Source organism: Aythya marila, assembly GCF_965140915.1.
Source record: "Aythya marila genome assembly, chromosome: 7".
Lineage (NCBI taxonomy): Eukaryota > Metazoa > Chordata > Aves > Anseriformes > Anatidae > Aythya > Aythya marila.
Genome location: NC_139048.1, coordinates 4,547,428 through 4,564,307, shown reverse-complemented (window position 1 = coordinate 4,564,307; position 16,880 = coordinate 4,547,428). Strand labels below are relative to the sequence as shown.

The 16,880-nt window shown below is 37.1% G+C and overlaps 1 protein-coding gene across 4 annotated transcripts; it reads left to right on the top strand.

Annotated features, from left to right (window-relative positions):
• Positions 1-203: 203 nt before the first annotated feature.
• On the top strand, positions 204-16,446 carry LOC309879990 (disintegrin and metalloproteinase domain-containing protein 9-like). Of its 4 annotated transcripts, XM_082764366.1 has the most exons (22): positions 204-318; positions 2,206-2,303; positions 3,493-3,569; positions 4,094-4,172; positions 5,130-5,206; positions 6,058-6,280; positions 6,772-6,837; positions 6,919-6,990; positions 7,308-7,480; positions 7,895-7,979; positions 8,969-9,090; positions 9,969-10,140; positions 11,000-11,089; positions 11,262-11,457; positions 11,582-11,687; positions 11,943-12,117; positions 12,534-12,614; positions 13,238-13,343; positions 14,075-14,207; positions 14,587-14,650; positions 15,121-15,173; positions 15,522-16,446. In XM_082764366.1, exons 1-22 carry the CDS (start codon positions 249-251, stop codon positions 15,598-15,600), a joined length of 2,397 nt encoding a protein of 798 aa, XP_082620492.1. In that variant the 5' UTR covers positions 204-248; the 3' UTR covers positions 15,601-16,446. The 4 variants fall into 4 exon arrangements, with proteins under 4 accessions (XP_082620492.1, XP_082620493.1, XP_082620495.1 ...); XM_082764367.1 differs by lacking the exon at positions 2,206-2,303 and having other exon boundaries at positions 225-318; XM_082764369.1 differs by lacking the exon at positions 2,206-2,303 and having other exon boundaries at positions 225-318; positions 3,493-3,588.
• Positions 16,447-16,880: the final 434 nt, after the last annotated feature.

Below are 16,880 nucleotides of genomic sequence, written 5' to 3'. Positions count from 1 at the left end.
AATCGGTATTTCAGAGTGTGCTGCTTTTTATTTGCGTTAAGCTGCCTAACCAGTTTTCTCGCGAGCCTAATGGATGAAATTTTACTTCCCGTTTCCCTGGCAGAGGTGAGGTATCGGAGTGCTTTTTCGATTGTTTACCTTCAGAGCAGAGCGTTCTTGTTCTTCTAGTTCTCCCGTGCCAGGCAGCTGAGAGCCAAGTGCACCGTGCCTCCCCGCATACCGTAGTGCTTTCTCCAGGAAATCTGGTCATGCTAAAACACAGCCTGTTTTTGTTCACCGTTGGACTAACATTAAAAGGAAGCTCTTTTGGGATAAAAGGTACGCTTTTTGGTTTTGTTATGTATTCAGACCGTTTCTCTAAGTCTTCTTGTAGTGCCTGGTCCTGATGGTAAATATGCACACCTCTCAAATCCAGTCACAGCTCTCCCTGGGCTATAGGCTGTTAGCAGATCTCCTAACCAAGAAACTTCATTTTAGGAAGAAAAAATAAATAAATAAAGCACTGTAGTTTGAAAATTTTTATAGTTTAGTTCTTTGTGTTTATTTGTTTGTTTCCCTCCATGATGTAGTAGGTGTTTAAAAACATTATTTTCTATACAGGATACGGTTGTAGCTGCTGTAACTGATGAATAGTAAAGAGTCTAGAAAAAGGTTTGGATCTTCAGTAATGTGAGGGAACTTGCTTGAGTTTTATTTCCTCATTAACTCCTGTACATTTATGATTTGGCTTCATATTTTAGACTTAGATTTAATGCCTGAAATATTTCTTAGAAGGTGATGCTCTTGTGACTGTACTAGTGCTTTCCTGCCTTCAGGTGTCAAAACTTAAACTCTTAGGACCACATTTCCACTGTTAGTTCCACATATACTTAACTCACGGAACAGATTTCACCATCTAGTTAATCGAGTTATTTCTGATGAAAATAAAAGTAAATATGGAGTGCCAAAGTTACTTGCAGACCTGTTTGTTAATAGCAACTTCCACGTTTTGATTGTAATGACAGTATTTAATGTTGATCATAGGCTGCCTGAACCCAGCTTTCAAAAATCCTGATGTTATCTGATAGGTAGAGATCATCATTACACTGAGGAATCCTCCTCCTCACTTTGAATGGGTGATTCATGAGTATTCTGTGGCTTCTTTGCAGTTATGAAATTCTTTCACAGAAACCTGGGAAGCTGAGGTCAACTTTGTACTGCTATAAACGAGAAGAAATCTCTTTGTTTCCTTATAAAAGAACAATTTAAGAAGTAGGAAGCTACTTTGGTTGTTATAACCCATGTTATGTTATTATTGACTCTGTAACCTGTTTAAAAACAATGGTTATGTCTCTGTTGACCAAAATGAAACCAGACTGATGAGCAGACAAGGAAAAGGAAAGGAGAAAAAAAAAAAAAAGTCAGTAGAGATTGTTGTTTTCTGTAAAACCATTTATCTGAAACCAGATACTCAGCTGATTTCTTATCTTTAACTTCCTTAGTTAGGACGACAGTTCTGGAGATAACTCTGATATAATGTAAAAGGTTCCAAACATTTTGCAAAGAATGCAGGAGAAATATGACTGTTGCTGAACAAACATCCATCAGCCATTCCTGGAGAGCCCTGCTATCTACTGACATATCAGCACATCGTTCCTGACAGCAGTGAGGTGATTTCACAAAACTCAGAGAAACTTAACGGATTATGAGATGTCAAAATCTCTTGCACAGTTAATTTTAACTGGCCAGCTACCTCAAAAATCACTAGGAGGGGGACAGATGGGTGGACAGAGAAGACAGTTACTGAAACTTTCTGTGTTGCTTCAGGTTAAAAGTATAGGTCATGGAAGAAAGAGGAGTTTCAGAAATGATAGACAAACATAAAAAGTTAACAGTCTGGGTTAAAATATGTGAGAATTGTTTAAGTAACTTGATAGCTTCTCTTTATGTACTCTAGAAGAGTCTAGCTTTAAGCAGAAGTTTCCATGAAAGGAAACTTTGGCCATGAAAGAAAATGTTGATTTCTGTGATTTTCTCAGCATAATCCAGGAACTCTGGCAGACACAGAACCTACCAAACTGAGCATGGACAGTTGGGTCCCATGCAGCTGAAATTACTCCTTCTTCTTCTATGACCTGAGCAGAATTATTTTTCAGTTATCACCACTGTGCACAATATATTACTTATCCTTCCTGGTTCCTTAGAAATTTCAAACTTTATTTTTAGGGGTATCTTCTGAAGAGATGTCCAGAGTTTCAACATTTGAAACAATTATTCCTCAACGTCTGACAGGCAAAGAGAAACATCACACATTTTTTCATGAGGTTTGTTGTTATGTCCATTTTTTTTTCTTCTGATATTGCTGTTTTTCACAATATTGTCCTATAATGCACACACACACACACTGTGTATGTTATATATTGATTATTTTGTGAAGAAATGTGCTATTTCTTCAGATTCTTAAGTGTTTTCAGGTAGTTTTGAGTAAATTTGTTTCCACAAAGGGCTGTAACTGCAACTCTAAGTTAAAGCCTTTCAAACTTCTAGTCCTGTTAACAACCTTTTTAGAGAGAAGTAAGAACAAGGAGAATATTTCTGTTTCCTCCAAGTGTGATTAGATGTTGAACTACTGTCTGTGCTCTATGTATTCTTTTGCTCATCGTACCTTGTCTTCGAATAACCAGAAGATTTCAGCCATGTATTGGCTAAAGGGCAGATGCTCACCTTGTACAAGCGGTTCCATAAAGTCGTACAGGTAAATGAATGAGTTAAGAGAGAAAGGTCTGAGCCTTAATTCTTTGGTTCTAAGGTTACCTTTGCACCAGATACAGAGTTTAATTACTGAAGTAACTGATAATAAAATTCCATGAGTCATCTTTGTGCAAACTGATTAACAAAGGAAGAATTTGTGAGTCGTTCATCCGGCTACAGGTGATTTACATAAGGAGTGTCATAAAACTTTATGTGATAGTTTAGCAAAAAAATACATGGGCTGTGCCCTCCTTGGGAACCTGAATCTGGCCAACCTTCATCCAAGCTATGTCTACTTCCTCTTCACTAGTGTCTCTGGAGTATCTGTTTCTGAGCCTATAAAACTATCATGGTTGCCTAGGTTTAGGTATACCGATTCTTCTTATTTTTTTGTTGTTTTAATACCATAAGTTTTAGTTTTTCAGTTTTCTATAGACTGCATATCTTTTACATTCCCTGTACAAGTCTCTAATGGCAGATATACATAATTTCTTGTGTAGTTTTTGTACTTTTTCATTATGTCTTCCATATGAAAATTCATAGCTTAATAGAATTTAGACTTTCCATAGGAAAGAATGTAGAGTGTGTTGCTGAAACTTTGTAATATACAGAGCATGAGGATTAGGAGTGCGTGTTCTGTGAATCTGGTAAATACTTCAAAGATGTATAGTAGTTGGATCTCTGTTATCAAAGAAAACATGGAACTGACACGCCCAAATAGAAAATAATATAGTTAAGTGATAACTTTTGTTCTGTTTTCAGGAGCATTCAGATGACAATCTTTCTTACTCAATTAAAACAAGAAATGGAACATACCTCCTAACACTGAAGAAAAATAAGTATGTGACAGTGTTCTGAGTAAGCGATCCATCTTGGAATTTTGTTGCATATAGACAAGTATTTTTAGATTGTAAAAAATATTTTAAATATTTTTAAATATTTATTCTAGTGCAGAAATTAGATTAATTTTATATTAGCACCACAACCAGTAAGTTTCAGAAATCCTTATGGAAAATTCAACAGTAGCTCTTTATTGGCAGGGAGGGGAGGGTTGTTAGTGTTGTTGCATTTGGAAAAAAAATATCTGTTGTTGTTCCTCATTCCAGAGTCAAAAATAATCCAGGCCCTCCTATGGCATAGTCTGCTCAGGTCATAATCTATGGATGTTTTAGTTAAAATATTTCAAAATGACTTACTTTCCAAATAGTGCAGCTCATTTTTAAGATATTTTGTTTCATGTCTGTGAATTTTAATAATAATGTAGCATGAGTATGCTGCTAACAATGTAATACTTACTAGGATTCCTGATTTATTTCTTGCTTTATAGACTCTTAAAAGAGCAGTAGTTTATTTTTGTTTCCAGAGACCTTGTTAGCAAAGATTTTATGCTATATACGTACAGAAAAAATGGGACACTGGAGGCAACACAATCAAAAATCAAGGTATTGTACATAATAAAATTTCCCTTTTGCATAAGAGTTTCCTCAAATCAGGAAAAACAACTTTTATGAACTGAAGGCCATATTAACAAATTGTTAGAGCTGAGGACAGCAACAAGAGTGTACATGCATCTAAATGTGTTTCCAAAGCAAACTTGAATGTACAAAACCATTCACTCCAAATTCTTTTTGTCTGTATCCTACAAGAGTGAAAATTGTTTACATTTTTGGCATTGGAGGGGAAAATGCAAGTGATGCACATAAAGTGCATACACAGAAGAAAAATATACCTGCTAGGAAAGAGAGATTTTCAGGTTTTCATATTTGTGGCATTTATCTTTAACAATTCCCTGAGATATAAAACATCAGGTTCTGTGTTCTATGAGGGAGTGGCCTTGTCCTCATATGATTATACAGCATCACTTTTGTAAGCTGTGAAAGGAGACACCAGGTGATTATGCCAAGGCTAAATTTGAGCTACACAAGTAGGTCACCTTTGCATAATATGCAATTAAAGGTACAATGGCAGCATCAAAGCTCTATAGTTTTGAGCAAGCCTTAAGAATGCTTTTACATTTAAGTTTCTACTTGCAGCTGCATGTTGGCTTAGTGAGACTGCTTTGCGCATGGGAGAGCTTCTCAGATCAGCCTGTGAGAGGATTCTGTCTAAGAACACAATGAGCAATATAGATACAAAGATCTTGTTAAAAGATGGTGATGGGTTAAACGAAAAAGCCGGTTGTTTTCTAGAACTAAGGGAACAAATGCTGTTGTAGTTACTCACATCAAATAATATTTTACTCCAAGAACTTTGGGATTATTTTAGAAAAGGGAACACTTTAAATATGCAAAAGCCAGATTTAATGTCATGCAAATAATAGGGTTGGTAACAAAATAAGTTTGTATTTGAATGCAGCTGCCTTATTTTGTTATTAATTATGTGGTTTTGTTGCATTTCAGGCACACTGTTATTATCATGGCACTGTTGAAGGAATGGCTGACTCAATGCTTGCTCTTAGCACATGCGATGGCCTGAGGTATTACTTCTTCCTTTTTACTTCAAGATAATTAATTGTGCAGTATCACCAATTTAAAAACAAACAAAAAAAAAACCTGCTGATATTCATTATACACCCGGAAAGAAAACACAATCCTATCTTGTAAATGTTTTTTTACATTTTGCCTCTTGATGAAGCTGAAACTCTATAGAGGTTTTATACTTTCCCTCCCCTGTGACAGATACTGTTGATAGGCTGCATTTAGAATTTAGCTTTCAGAATAATGAAAGTGTTTCAAATATGATAAAATTACATTTATCTGAGAAACATGAAGGTGGCAGATTAATGCATAATAGTTTTAGGTATTCCCCTGACAGTATCGGTCTATACAAGCTGGCAAAAGGAGATGGCATGCACAGCAGATCAGGCAGATACTCAGAATGTGCCTGGAGCATGTCAGTGCTTTCTGCCTTCAATGAGTTTGGCTTATCACCTGGATTTAGATACACTTGTCAGTCCTAGCAGCCTTGTTCAGCTTGGTATCTTTTTGACAAGCAGGAAGAGGCAATAGAACAAAGTTCACCTACGTATCTTTCATGTGTATAGTATCAAAGCGAGATGCCACTCACAATAAATAAAGATATTTCATGGCATTCCTTTAAATTAATAATAAAATTATCAAACTACTGGTATTTCAGATAGTACTGGATTTCACTAAGCAGAACAGAGATGTCATTTTGGCCGTTCTGCAAATTTATGCAAACTCAAATAATCATTTATGTCAAAATAGTGGTACGAAGAGTTACAGTTTTTAAGTATGCATCTGTTGTTCATTCACCTAGTCATATCCATGAGGGAAAAATAATTTTCAATTCTTTTATGCTTGCTAGAGGAATTATCTACTTTGGTGGCAAATGGTATGGAATGGAGCCACTCAACTCATCCAGCACATTTGAGCACATGTTTTACCGGTTAGAAGATATGGAGCATATCCCTTTCCGATGTGGTATGCAGAACGACAGCCTGCATCATGAGATGAAGATGTTTGTGAAGCAGTCTGTGAAATATGCATTTTCATCAAACAGTACCTCGAGTGGGGAAAAACATTTGAGGGTAAATGCATTTCTGTTTCTCTCCTGTGGGCTACAGTCCAAGCAATCTCCTCAGTCTGTTCCAGATGTCAATGGTCTATGGAGCTCTTGCTTTGGCATGGTGCTTTTGGTTTAGCAGGCCACCTTGTTGCTCTCATTTTCATGGATCCCAAGTTGGTAGGAGTAGGGTTAAGGAAATCCTGAAACAGAAGGATATCACAATGCCAATTTAACATAGCTTGAAGCACTCATTTAGCAGAAAAGCAGAGCTCAAACCACTGTGGGTGTGTGAAAGCTGCCATTCAGCTCATGCATCTCGGTGTCTGACCAAAAGCAGGTTACTTGTACACCAATATTGATCTGGAAATCTAAAGCAAATTGGCATTTGAGGCCATATTATAAGATGTATCATTACTTTATAAAAGCATTAAATGAAAATCATGAGAAAAATAATTTTAAATGCCTTGAATTTATTACTCATAATGTTAACTTATTGTGCTTCTTAATTTGCAGAAGAAGCGAGCTGTCCTGCCACAGGAAAGCTATGTGGAATTATTTATGGTTGTGGATAATAACAGGGTAATGACTTCATCCAATGCTAAATACTTTTTGTTAGATTATTATTTTTTTTCTCTGACTTTTGCATATGGCATCTTACAGTTTTTGCTGAAGAAATCGGATCCTGCTGCGGTGCAAAAGGAAACAGTTGAGCTGATTAATTATGTTGATGGGGTAGGTCAGTTCAGTCACCTATACTTGGTAATTTTTACTTTACTGTAGTTTTCCAAAGTAAGGTAGTAAAGTAAATCTGTACAGTTATGTTCTGAAATTGTATTTGGAAGTTATACAGCAATTTGTAACATTTGAGACATGTCATGAATCTATGCACAAGTCTTGTAGAGTTGCAGCCCAGATGTTTTTAAACATCTGTGTGCTCCCTGACTTTGGCTCAGTAGCAGTAAAAATCTTTCATAATTCAGTTGAACTGGATTGATGGACATTAATTATCTTTTTTTTTTCTTTTTTTTTTTTCTTTCTTTTGTCTTCAGATGTATAGAGCATTAAACATCCAGATTGTTCTGGTTGGATTAGAGATATGGACAGTTACAAACCCTATATCTGTAATGGATGGTTCAGCTGGAGACGTACTGGGTAGATTCGTTTCTTGGAGACAGAAAGATCTTCTAAAACGATCAAGAAATGATGTTAGCCATCTCATAATGTAAGTTTTCATTTAGAGGCAATGCCACTCCTGCAACACTGCTGGTGTTGCTAATGCATGTGATTTTGGTTTTGCACATGAATGAAAATATAACGAGTAAAATTCACTCAACTTCCAAAGTGTTTTAACCTCAAAAAAAGAAGAAGAAACTATAATGAATTCTTCATAGTTAATCAACTCAAAAGCACTGACACAGCAGGCTTAGGTGATTGATCATTGTTTTCGATCTATGCTATTGCCATGTTCATTATTAATTACAGTGAAAACATGATAAGGTGACAACTTTCTTCTTGACTTCAGTAAGACCAAATTTTGCTTTGCAGTATTTGTTTCAGACTTATCAGTGTCTTTTAGTAGTGATCACGAACTTTCAGCCCCTCTTTCAAAAGTACCTTCAAACTGTGTTTGTTGCAGAGGGAGAGGCTCTTACGGTGGATCCATTGGAATGGCTTTTGTAGGTACCGTCTGCTCACATGTCCAGGGAGGGTCAATCAGCACTGTAAGTACGTAATGTTGTGCTTAGTGGAAGAAACTAGCACAGGAGCTGCTCTTGTAGATGTGCTGCTAGTGAGACAATTGAAGGCATTGTGCATTTACATAACGCAGAGTTGTATTTATTGCTAGACATTGATTCCACAGAGGCACACCTTCAGAACATGCTAACAGATAATGTGCACTTTGTGAACTCACCCAGGTGTTGAAGACTGGGCTTGGAGTGGACTGGTTTTATCCATAGGGTTTATGTAAAGATTTGTGCGTATTTTTATGCTTATATACAAATACGTATATTTCCCAATTTCTGTCTTCTTCGTGTTACAATCCACTTGCCTGATTTAGTCCTGAAATCATTTTTTAATCACATTTATGTAATTCATCTAGTTCAAGGTTGTATAAGAAAAGTCCATCCTCATAACGTTAAGGTTCATAAGCACAGTATTTTGGGGTGGGAATGCAATTACAACATACGTGCATTGTTTCGCTCTTTATATGGATAGATGCTGAACATAATGCACCATATTTTCAAGTGTCCAGAATACTCCATGAGACTGTAAAAGGGAAAAAAATAATAATAATAATAAATAAATGTCAAAACTAGCTAGAAAAAAAGTGTTTTCTCCTTTACCCTTGGGGGTAGATCCAGTATTTCCTGAGGTTCCTTTTCTTATCATAGGGATGCCATAACATAATGGACAATCTTAGAAGCAGATTCTGTTCTTTAATAGTATATTTGTCTTTGAACACCCCACTAAAATCAATATCACGACTGATTAACTGTGCTACTGTTCAGAGTATGATCCTAGAAAGAGTGGCAGAACTTGGCCCTGCCTGAAAATAAACAACTTATCTGTTCTTGCCGCTTTTGTTCTGCAATAAAATTTGATATTGTCTTCATGGCCTCTAAGAAACTTGTGGCCTGGATAACTCAGTAGATAGAAACATAGTAATTTCTTTAGATTCATAATTTTTAACACAGATTCTCTTCATTAGTTGGATCATAGCAATTTGTTACGTCACGCTACAGTAGTTGCACATGAATTGGGTCATAACCTTGGAATGAAACATGATGATGCAAGGTGTCCTGCATCCTACATTATGTACAGCACAGATAAGTAAGATTTCCATTTATTTTAATAAACTTTTTATTTTTATTTTTTTAATTTAATCTGCAGTGGCTAGATAAGCTGAGAAACTTCCATGAATCCTAAAGAACTTTTGTGAATGGAAAGTTTAATTACAGAGATGAATTCTTTGACTTAGGACTTTTATAATTTCAAATTAGTTAAAACATTACCTGTTTTCTGACCTAGTCATTCTTTGTTTGTAGCATTCATTAAAACTTACTTGGCTTTTGTTAATTGCTCATTTTAATAATAGCATATTGCTGTTGGGTTTTTTACCCTGCTGAGAATCCTCTACGTATATTCACCATGTTTGTGCAAACATGCCCCCTTTGCATAGGTTCTCTTAAATGTTAGTTTAAACAAAATGTCTCATCCTATATTTCAGTTTATTTGTTCTTTGGCTCAGCTTTATCTAATAAGAATCATAAAATTATTTTATCTATTCACGTTTATATTAATAAATCAGCATAACTGAATGCTGGACCAAACTACTATGAGAAGATGCATTCCTGAGTTTTTTGGGAATCGCAGTTAAGGTGAATGTCCTTCTGGAAAGTATATTTTAATCAGACATTTTTGGACTCAGTACAGCAAAGGAATTTTGAAAGCCTGTTTTATAGAGAACATCAGAATGTCTAATCTGATGGTCTCTTGCTTCTGAAAGTATTTGCAGTTGTTATATATAGTATATTTTTATTTCCAGAAGTACTGTCCTCCAATACAAAATAAAGAGGAAATATCTCAAGATCTCCTAACATTCTGAAATGTGGTATTTATTATAGATTGACAATATTTTAATGGTCTGACTTGAATTGTCTTTTTGCAAGCAAAATGTTTGTAATAAAAAATAATATTATGCTTTCCAGGGGATCCAGGAATTTCAGCACCTGCAGCGCTGATGATTTTGAGAACTTTATTCTAAATGGAGGAGGAAACTGCCTTAGAAACCCCCCCAAAACAAGCAATGTTTACAAAGAACCTGTCTGTGGTAATAATGTGGTTGATAACAATGAAGAATGTGACTGTGGTAAACCACAGGTAAAGAAATTCAGCTGGATACTTGTGTATTATACTTGTATTATACTGTCCTTTTGTTGCACCTGATTTGAATTAGTACCTGAGGAGTTTTCCCTATAAGTTTATATTTTTGCAAGCTGTATAAAGATAAATTCTAGAAAAAGCCTAAAATCATACTTTAATTTAGATATGAACTCAGTTAAGGGTTACTGGACTTCACAGAACTTTGAGTCAATGCCTAAGAAAGAAATTTCAGTGCACAACATGTGGAAATGCCATCATTTTTTGTGCTGACATTAGCAACATTGAGACTTCTGTTATGTAAATGGGACTACTAGTCTGTATAGCACTTACAGGTTTCCTAACTATAACTCTTAAGCTTAGCCTACAACAACATTGCTTTTATTGGTCATATTTACATTGTGACAATGCTCCTCAAAGAATGGGATATATTTACTCCTTCTTTGGAAAATAAAGGTCTCTCTCTCTACAGTTAGCTTAAATTAGGCTATAGTGAGGTGGGGATCAGTCTCTTCTCCCAAGCAACAATTGATAGGACAAAAGGAAATGGCCTCACGTTGTGCCAGGGGAGGTTTAGATTGGATATTAGGAAAAATTTATTCACTGAGTGTAAACATATCCTATATTCCTGAGCCACAACCTGTCAAAATATATGTTTTTTTTCTGATGTCTTGTTGTAAAAAAAATGCAGCTAAACTGTATGCTGCTTTATGTTGGAGAATATCAACCTCAGAATATGAAAGAGAGTATGAAAGTATTTAATGCTTGGTTCGTCCATGCACTTGGTTTGACCATGTACTTTCCTTGCTATACAGCAAAGTAAAAACACTGTGTCCCCTTGTTCATGTCTGTTCTTCAGGAATGTACGAACCCTTGCTGTGACGCTGCAACCTGCAAACTCACATCTGGATCACAATGTGCTCAAGGACTGTGCTGCAAAAATTGCAAGGTAGGCTATATTTTATCAAGCTAAATTGATGCTAATTATTAGGTTGGATTTTGGGGGTTGGAGTGGTGGTGGTAGTGTTAAAAGGTTATCAGGAAATTCCCATCTGTCATTGGTTCATGACTGAATTTCTGCTGTTGCAAAATACTGAGGTGGCATTCTTCTCTGGTTCTAGTTTAAAGTGGCAGGAACAGAATGCAGATCGAAGATGGATTTCTGTGATCTACCTGAATACTGCAATGGAAGCTATGCCTACTGTCCAGATGATGTTTATATCATGAATGGTTACCCATGCAACGACATGAAAGCATACTGCTACTATGGAGTATGCCAGAGTTTTGATTCACAATGTGAAGCTATATATGGAAAAGGTACATTTATAATTTAACATAAAAGACTTGTAGTCTTCTACAAGACATTTAATAGTTTTTGTTTTCTTGCTCATATTTTTAAGACAGCGTGGTGGCTTACTAAGATTCACTATTTTTCACACAGGGGCACGAAAAGCACCTGATCTATGCTTTGAAAAAGCCAATATTAAAGGGGATAGGTTTGGAAACTGTGGAATGAAAGGTGGAGTGTACAAGAAATGTTCTGTTCAGTAAGTCGATAGCAAGTAAAACCCTTCCCTAAAACATCCAATGTAAAATTCTACTCTGAGATCTCATGTTCTACAAGCTCACAACAGAAAGTATCTGCTATAAACTTGTAAAACATGAGCTTTAAGAGAAGAATATTTGCTTGAAATGCAAGCTAAGTTTGACTGGATGGTGTATTTGCACTGACATTGTGGTGTGTTTTTTGTGCTTTTTTTTTCCTGTTCATCTTGTTTCTGAGTATCATCTGTTCACTGCAGGCATAGTCTGTGTGGCAAGGTCCAGTGCACTTCTGTTAGTCTTCAAAATCTTCCTGCTTGGAGTGTTGTCAATAATGCGTCTGGGGTTTTATGCTGGTCTTCTGATTTTGACTTAGGGTCAGATATCCCTGATCCTGCTCAAGTTCACGATGGAACAGCCTGTGGAGAAAAGAAGGTAAGACGAATCACAGCAGCATTACGTGGTATATTCCACCAAGTGGAAAGTTCTTAACTTTCAAAAGCATTAAATTGTTCTCTTATTTATATGCTATAATATAATTAAAAATATGCTTTTTCGGATATACACACACAATTAATTAACTCTTTAAAAAAATGTGACGCTACAAATCAGTGAGCTACATTATGAGTTACTGAAATTATTTCCATCAAACTGCATCCATAGATTTTGAAATCTTTGAGACAAACAGAGCTATAAAATTGTGAAGTATTGAGAGTTCTGTCAACCCTGTTCCCTGACATTTAAGTAAGAACTGTAGACTTGTAAACATATATTTTTGTATAGTATATTTATAAAATGGATGGGATTTTTGGAAGTCTTGTGTGTAAAAGACACTAAATATTTTTTTCCAGGCCTGTTTAGATTTTGAGTGTGTTGATGCAAGTTTTCTGGGCTACAGCTGTGATGTAAAGCAAAAGTGTAACAATAATGGGGTGAGTAGATGGTGTTTTCATGCCCTATTTCTTGAAGACAGAGATAGGTGCAAAATCCCTCCATAAAAGCAATAACCTGACAGATGGCTTTGTTTTATTCTGATCTGAATGAAAAGTTAAATCCTTTTTTTTTTTTCTTTTTTAATCTGCAAGTCATATTGCCAGTATACTGTAAACATCTTAGCACTAACCCTGAAAGACATTTCTTCTAAATTTCCCTAGGGAACCTTTGAATATTACTGAACTGTCAAACTTTAAAAGGAAAGTATTCCTTTTAAAGGAACAGACTAGGGATCCGTGATTTACATATTTCTCTGTAAAAAATCAAAAAGGAGCCCAGAGGTTTTAAAACTAAAAAGTTCTTCTTTGGATGGTACCCTAGTGTAGGCAAATAGCAACAACATCAAGAAGAGATTAACTTCTACAGAGAATGGACTATTGTTATCAGTATTACTCCGTGTTTTGGGATTGGAGGGAGAGAGGTGAATACATTTCTATGGAATACTATGGAATATTCTTATTTCCACATGCAATTCTTAATGTGTAACTCCAAATATATATTGGAGGTTGAAAGTAGATCAAATAGATGTTCCCTCGACTAATCCCTTTCGTATGGCCTCTAGGTGTGTAACAACAACGGGAACTGCCATTGCCATTCGGGGTGGGCACCTCCCTTCTGTAACCAGCCGGGCTATGGTGGCAGTGTTGACAGTGGTCCAGCTCACATAGGTAGGACACCGAAACTTTCATTCTGCCTCCAGTGTCTGATTAAAATGATCTACTAATACAGAGTGTTTTTCAGTCTCTTTTCAAAAGCTTTTTTTGCTATTGCATGGGCTGCTTAATCATGGAATGACTTGAGAATGAACATTATTATTTGATGTGTAGGTCTGCAGGCATCAAGCAAGTTGGTCCAAGGAAGAAGTTGATCTCTCTTTTGTCTGAGATAAAAATCATTAATTGCTTAGAATTACTACTACATTTTTAGATAGTTGGATATTATTTAGTTAGGTACTATTCACCAGATAAAATGGGTGTAATATAGCAGGACTACAGCTTGAGAATGAAACTAGCAGCCTTTATGTATGGAAAAGGTCTCACTGTAATGGGAAGGATTAAGGTGATGCATGCAGCAACTAGCAGTTCCCTCACCTAAGAGCCATGAAATTCTGTGAAGGGAAAATGAAGTAGATTTTTCTGGCCTTTACACTGAAAGACCATGCAAAATGTTCTGTTTGTTGACTAAAAGGAAAAAGGTTGTATGTCATACAATGTGGGGTGGGTAAAGCAGGAAGAAGTACTTGTGCTTACATATGTTCAAATCCTAATTACTAAATTTGATTTATAATAATTTGAAGATTGTAGTTTTTACAACAGAAATGAGTTTTTAATGGGAAAACGCTTTAATACAAGGTTAAGCAAGATGAGTATCTTACATGATTGTAATTGTTTTCCTCTAGATACATCACTTCGGGATGGTCTGCTTATATTTTTCTTCCTTGTGCTGCCAATATTGATTGTGATTGTAATAGCAGTAATTAAGCGCGACGCAATAAAAAGGAAGTTTTGCAGGAAAAGTAGAAGACAACACAGGTATTGCAATACAAATGTGTATTTCAACACTTGGGAGCATGCTTCAAATAACTTCAGCAGGATACAGACCTTATACAAAGAATCAGAACCCCCCAAAAAGAAAAAGACTACCCTGCTAATAGTAAATGTGGGTAGTTTAAAGCTCAGGTTGTCAGTTCTTAAGCATTTTTTCACAATATTCACTGCACTTTCCTGATCGGTACTTATAATTGTATTGCATGGACACAGTGGCACAGAAGTTGAAATTAGTTGCCAAAGCCAGGAATGGGTGGAGTCAAAACCAGAATTGAGACCTCTGAGCCCAGTCCCTTGATAAGCACTCAGCTTAATGTTGTCAAGTCAAATGGGGATTTTCCTGACAATGTGGTTTTCATTTCAGGGATAACAATGTGCAGCAACCAAAGCAAAATAACAGACCAGCTCATAGCACAGGAAATAATCAGGTAAGAGAGACGCATACGTGCATTACTTCATGCTGGGTAATCCAAATTATATAGTGCCTTTTCTCTAATGTAGTTGCTCATGACTCTGTGGGTTTTGATACGCTAAACCCATCAGAATTTACAAGTATTTAAATTGGACAAGACTTGTGTTTGGGTAGGTATGGACCTTATTGCCTGCCCTGTCAACACAGGCTGTGAGTAGCATGGGATGGAACAGGCTGCTGCTCAGCAGAGCAGCCAAGATAGAACTATGAATTCTGCAGCCAAGTACCAGAGAAGCTGTTTAGCCAGGCTGTGGATCTAGTTCTGGTAAAAGAAAATAAAAACAATCAAAACACAATACGCAAGAGTATGAAATGTCACAGGAAATGAAAATAACCTCTGAAATACCACTAGCTTTATACTGAATAATGAGCCACACTTTGAAATGTGTTCCCTGTTAACCTGATTTTCTGCAATATCTTTTCTAGTCGGCCACATCAAATCCTGATTTTTTTACCATATCACATTTTCCCGGTTCAAGGTTTGTAGAATTTAAACTCTTCTTTAGTTCTTGTTTGCTATGTTTGCACTGCTGTATCGATGTAAGTGAAATGCCTAATGGCTCATGTCCTGCTCTGGGGCATTTTTCATGCAGCATCATATCAGATGAAATAGATTAAACGCTTAAAGGAGAAGTGCAGCTTTACTACTTCCATAGAAACCAGCATAATGGGACATGCAAATGCTACCAGAGTATTTTGTGTGTGTCTGTGTGTGAAATACATGTATAAATGCTATAAATTGATTAAAAATCATGAAGTACCAGTTTACAAATATCAGGTGTCTCAAGTCATGAACTATTTCACTAAATGTGCTTTCCACACTTCAGGCAGCCAGTACAAACACGGATTCCTCCAGTTCCTTCAGGACCTCAGCGACCTGCGGTCCCACCTAAACCAGTTGTCTGAGAAGTTTCTTGGGAATCCTCACCAATTCTGACCAGAAACTGATCTGAAACAGATTAAAGGTTGGAATCCCCCAGTCCTCACCTTGCACCTTATGGAAAAAACAAAAGACACTGAACACAGAAAAAGAGACCCTGAACGCAGATTTTCTAACTCCCCATTATTTTGCTAAGAGCTGCTGGCTATATTTGTACCTCACCTCTTTTTTCTTTTTTCTTTTTTTTTTTTTTTTTTTTTTCTTCCAAATCAAAAGCCTAACGTTCAACATTTGTTAGTTTATAACAGCACTGGAGAACAGGACTCCTCTGAAGTGTTGCCTTACCTGCAGGCCAAAAAGAGAAGCGGATGTTTAACAGACATAATTTATTCACTTTTATTTACATGCTGACGTGAAAGTCAGAGCAGAGGCTGTCCTCTGGGGAAGCCTACAACCTGTCTACCTCCCAGCCATCCTCCAGGCTGTATGCTGTGCTTGCTGAGCACCCCACGTGCAGGGCCCGGAGCCCATTCTGTGCCTTGCTCCGAGCCCTTCCTGCGCTGTCGCTGTATCCACACTGGGATCCAGAGCCACCTCTCCTGGAAAAGAAGCTGCTACAAGGAGGAGAAAACGTCACTGGGAATAACAAAGCTATGGATACAGATCAGTCATCTTTATGAAGGGAGGGTAAAGCACGTGCTGTGTTTGCATGTAGGCTCTAGGAGTACGAACAAGCAATGGGTGGTGAATAAATTATGGAATCATCTTGCACAAGTGTTTCTAGTCCTTAAGCCGGTCATTTTGCAAGGGAAATGGTCAAAAGGACCCCAAATGCACTGTGGGAAAAATCTGCATTGGCAAGGCACATCTTCCAGGGAAGGGAGATTTCTTTCTTAAGAGAGAGAGGCTGTGGGGTGTCCTTCTTTGGAGATATTCCAAATATCTGCCTGGATGCGATCCTGTGTAACATGAGGTGACCCTGGGTGAGCCTGCTTGAGCAGGGGGTTAGACCAGAGGATCCCTGGAGGTCCCTGCAATTCTGTGGCAATTCTGTGATTCCCGAATGAAACATCCCTATCGTTTCGGTGCCACATCAACAGAATTCAATACCAATCACCCGTGTTTAATATGTGGTTAATGTGACTGATTCATGACCACGAAAAGTTAAAACCACCGCTGTCCCCTCCGCCAGCAGCGGCGCCACCCGCCGTGCGGCGGCGCTCCTAAAACCCTCATTTCTCCTCATATTTCCTTCACCCGGTCCTCCGAGCCGCCAGAGGACGCCGGTAGGGCCGGGAACACCCCT

Bases quoted from the DNA above. Each gene is read 5' to 3' on its own strand.
- LOC309879990 (XM_082764366.1), top strand. From the start codon at position 249: ATGCTAAAACACAGCCTGTTTTTGTTCACCGTTGGACTAACATTAAAA. The intron at 6,838-6,918 runs GTAATGACTTCA...GGCATCTTACAG, and splicing joins TGGTTGTGGATAATAACAGG to TTTTTGCTGAAGAAATCGGA. The intron at 12,615-13,237 runs GTGAGTAGATGG...TATGGCCTCTAG, and splicing joins AAAAGTGTAACAATAATGGG to GTGTGTAACAACAACGGGAA.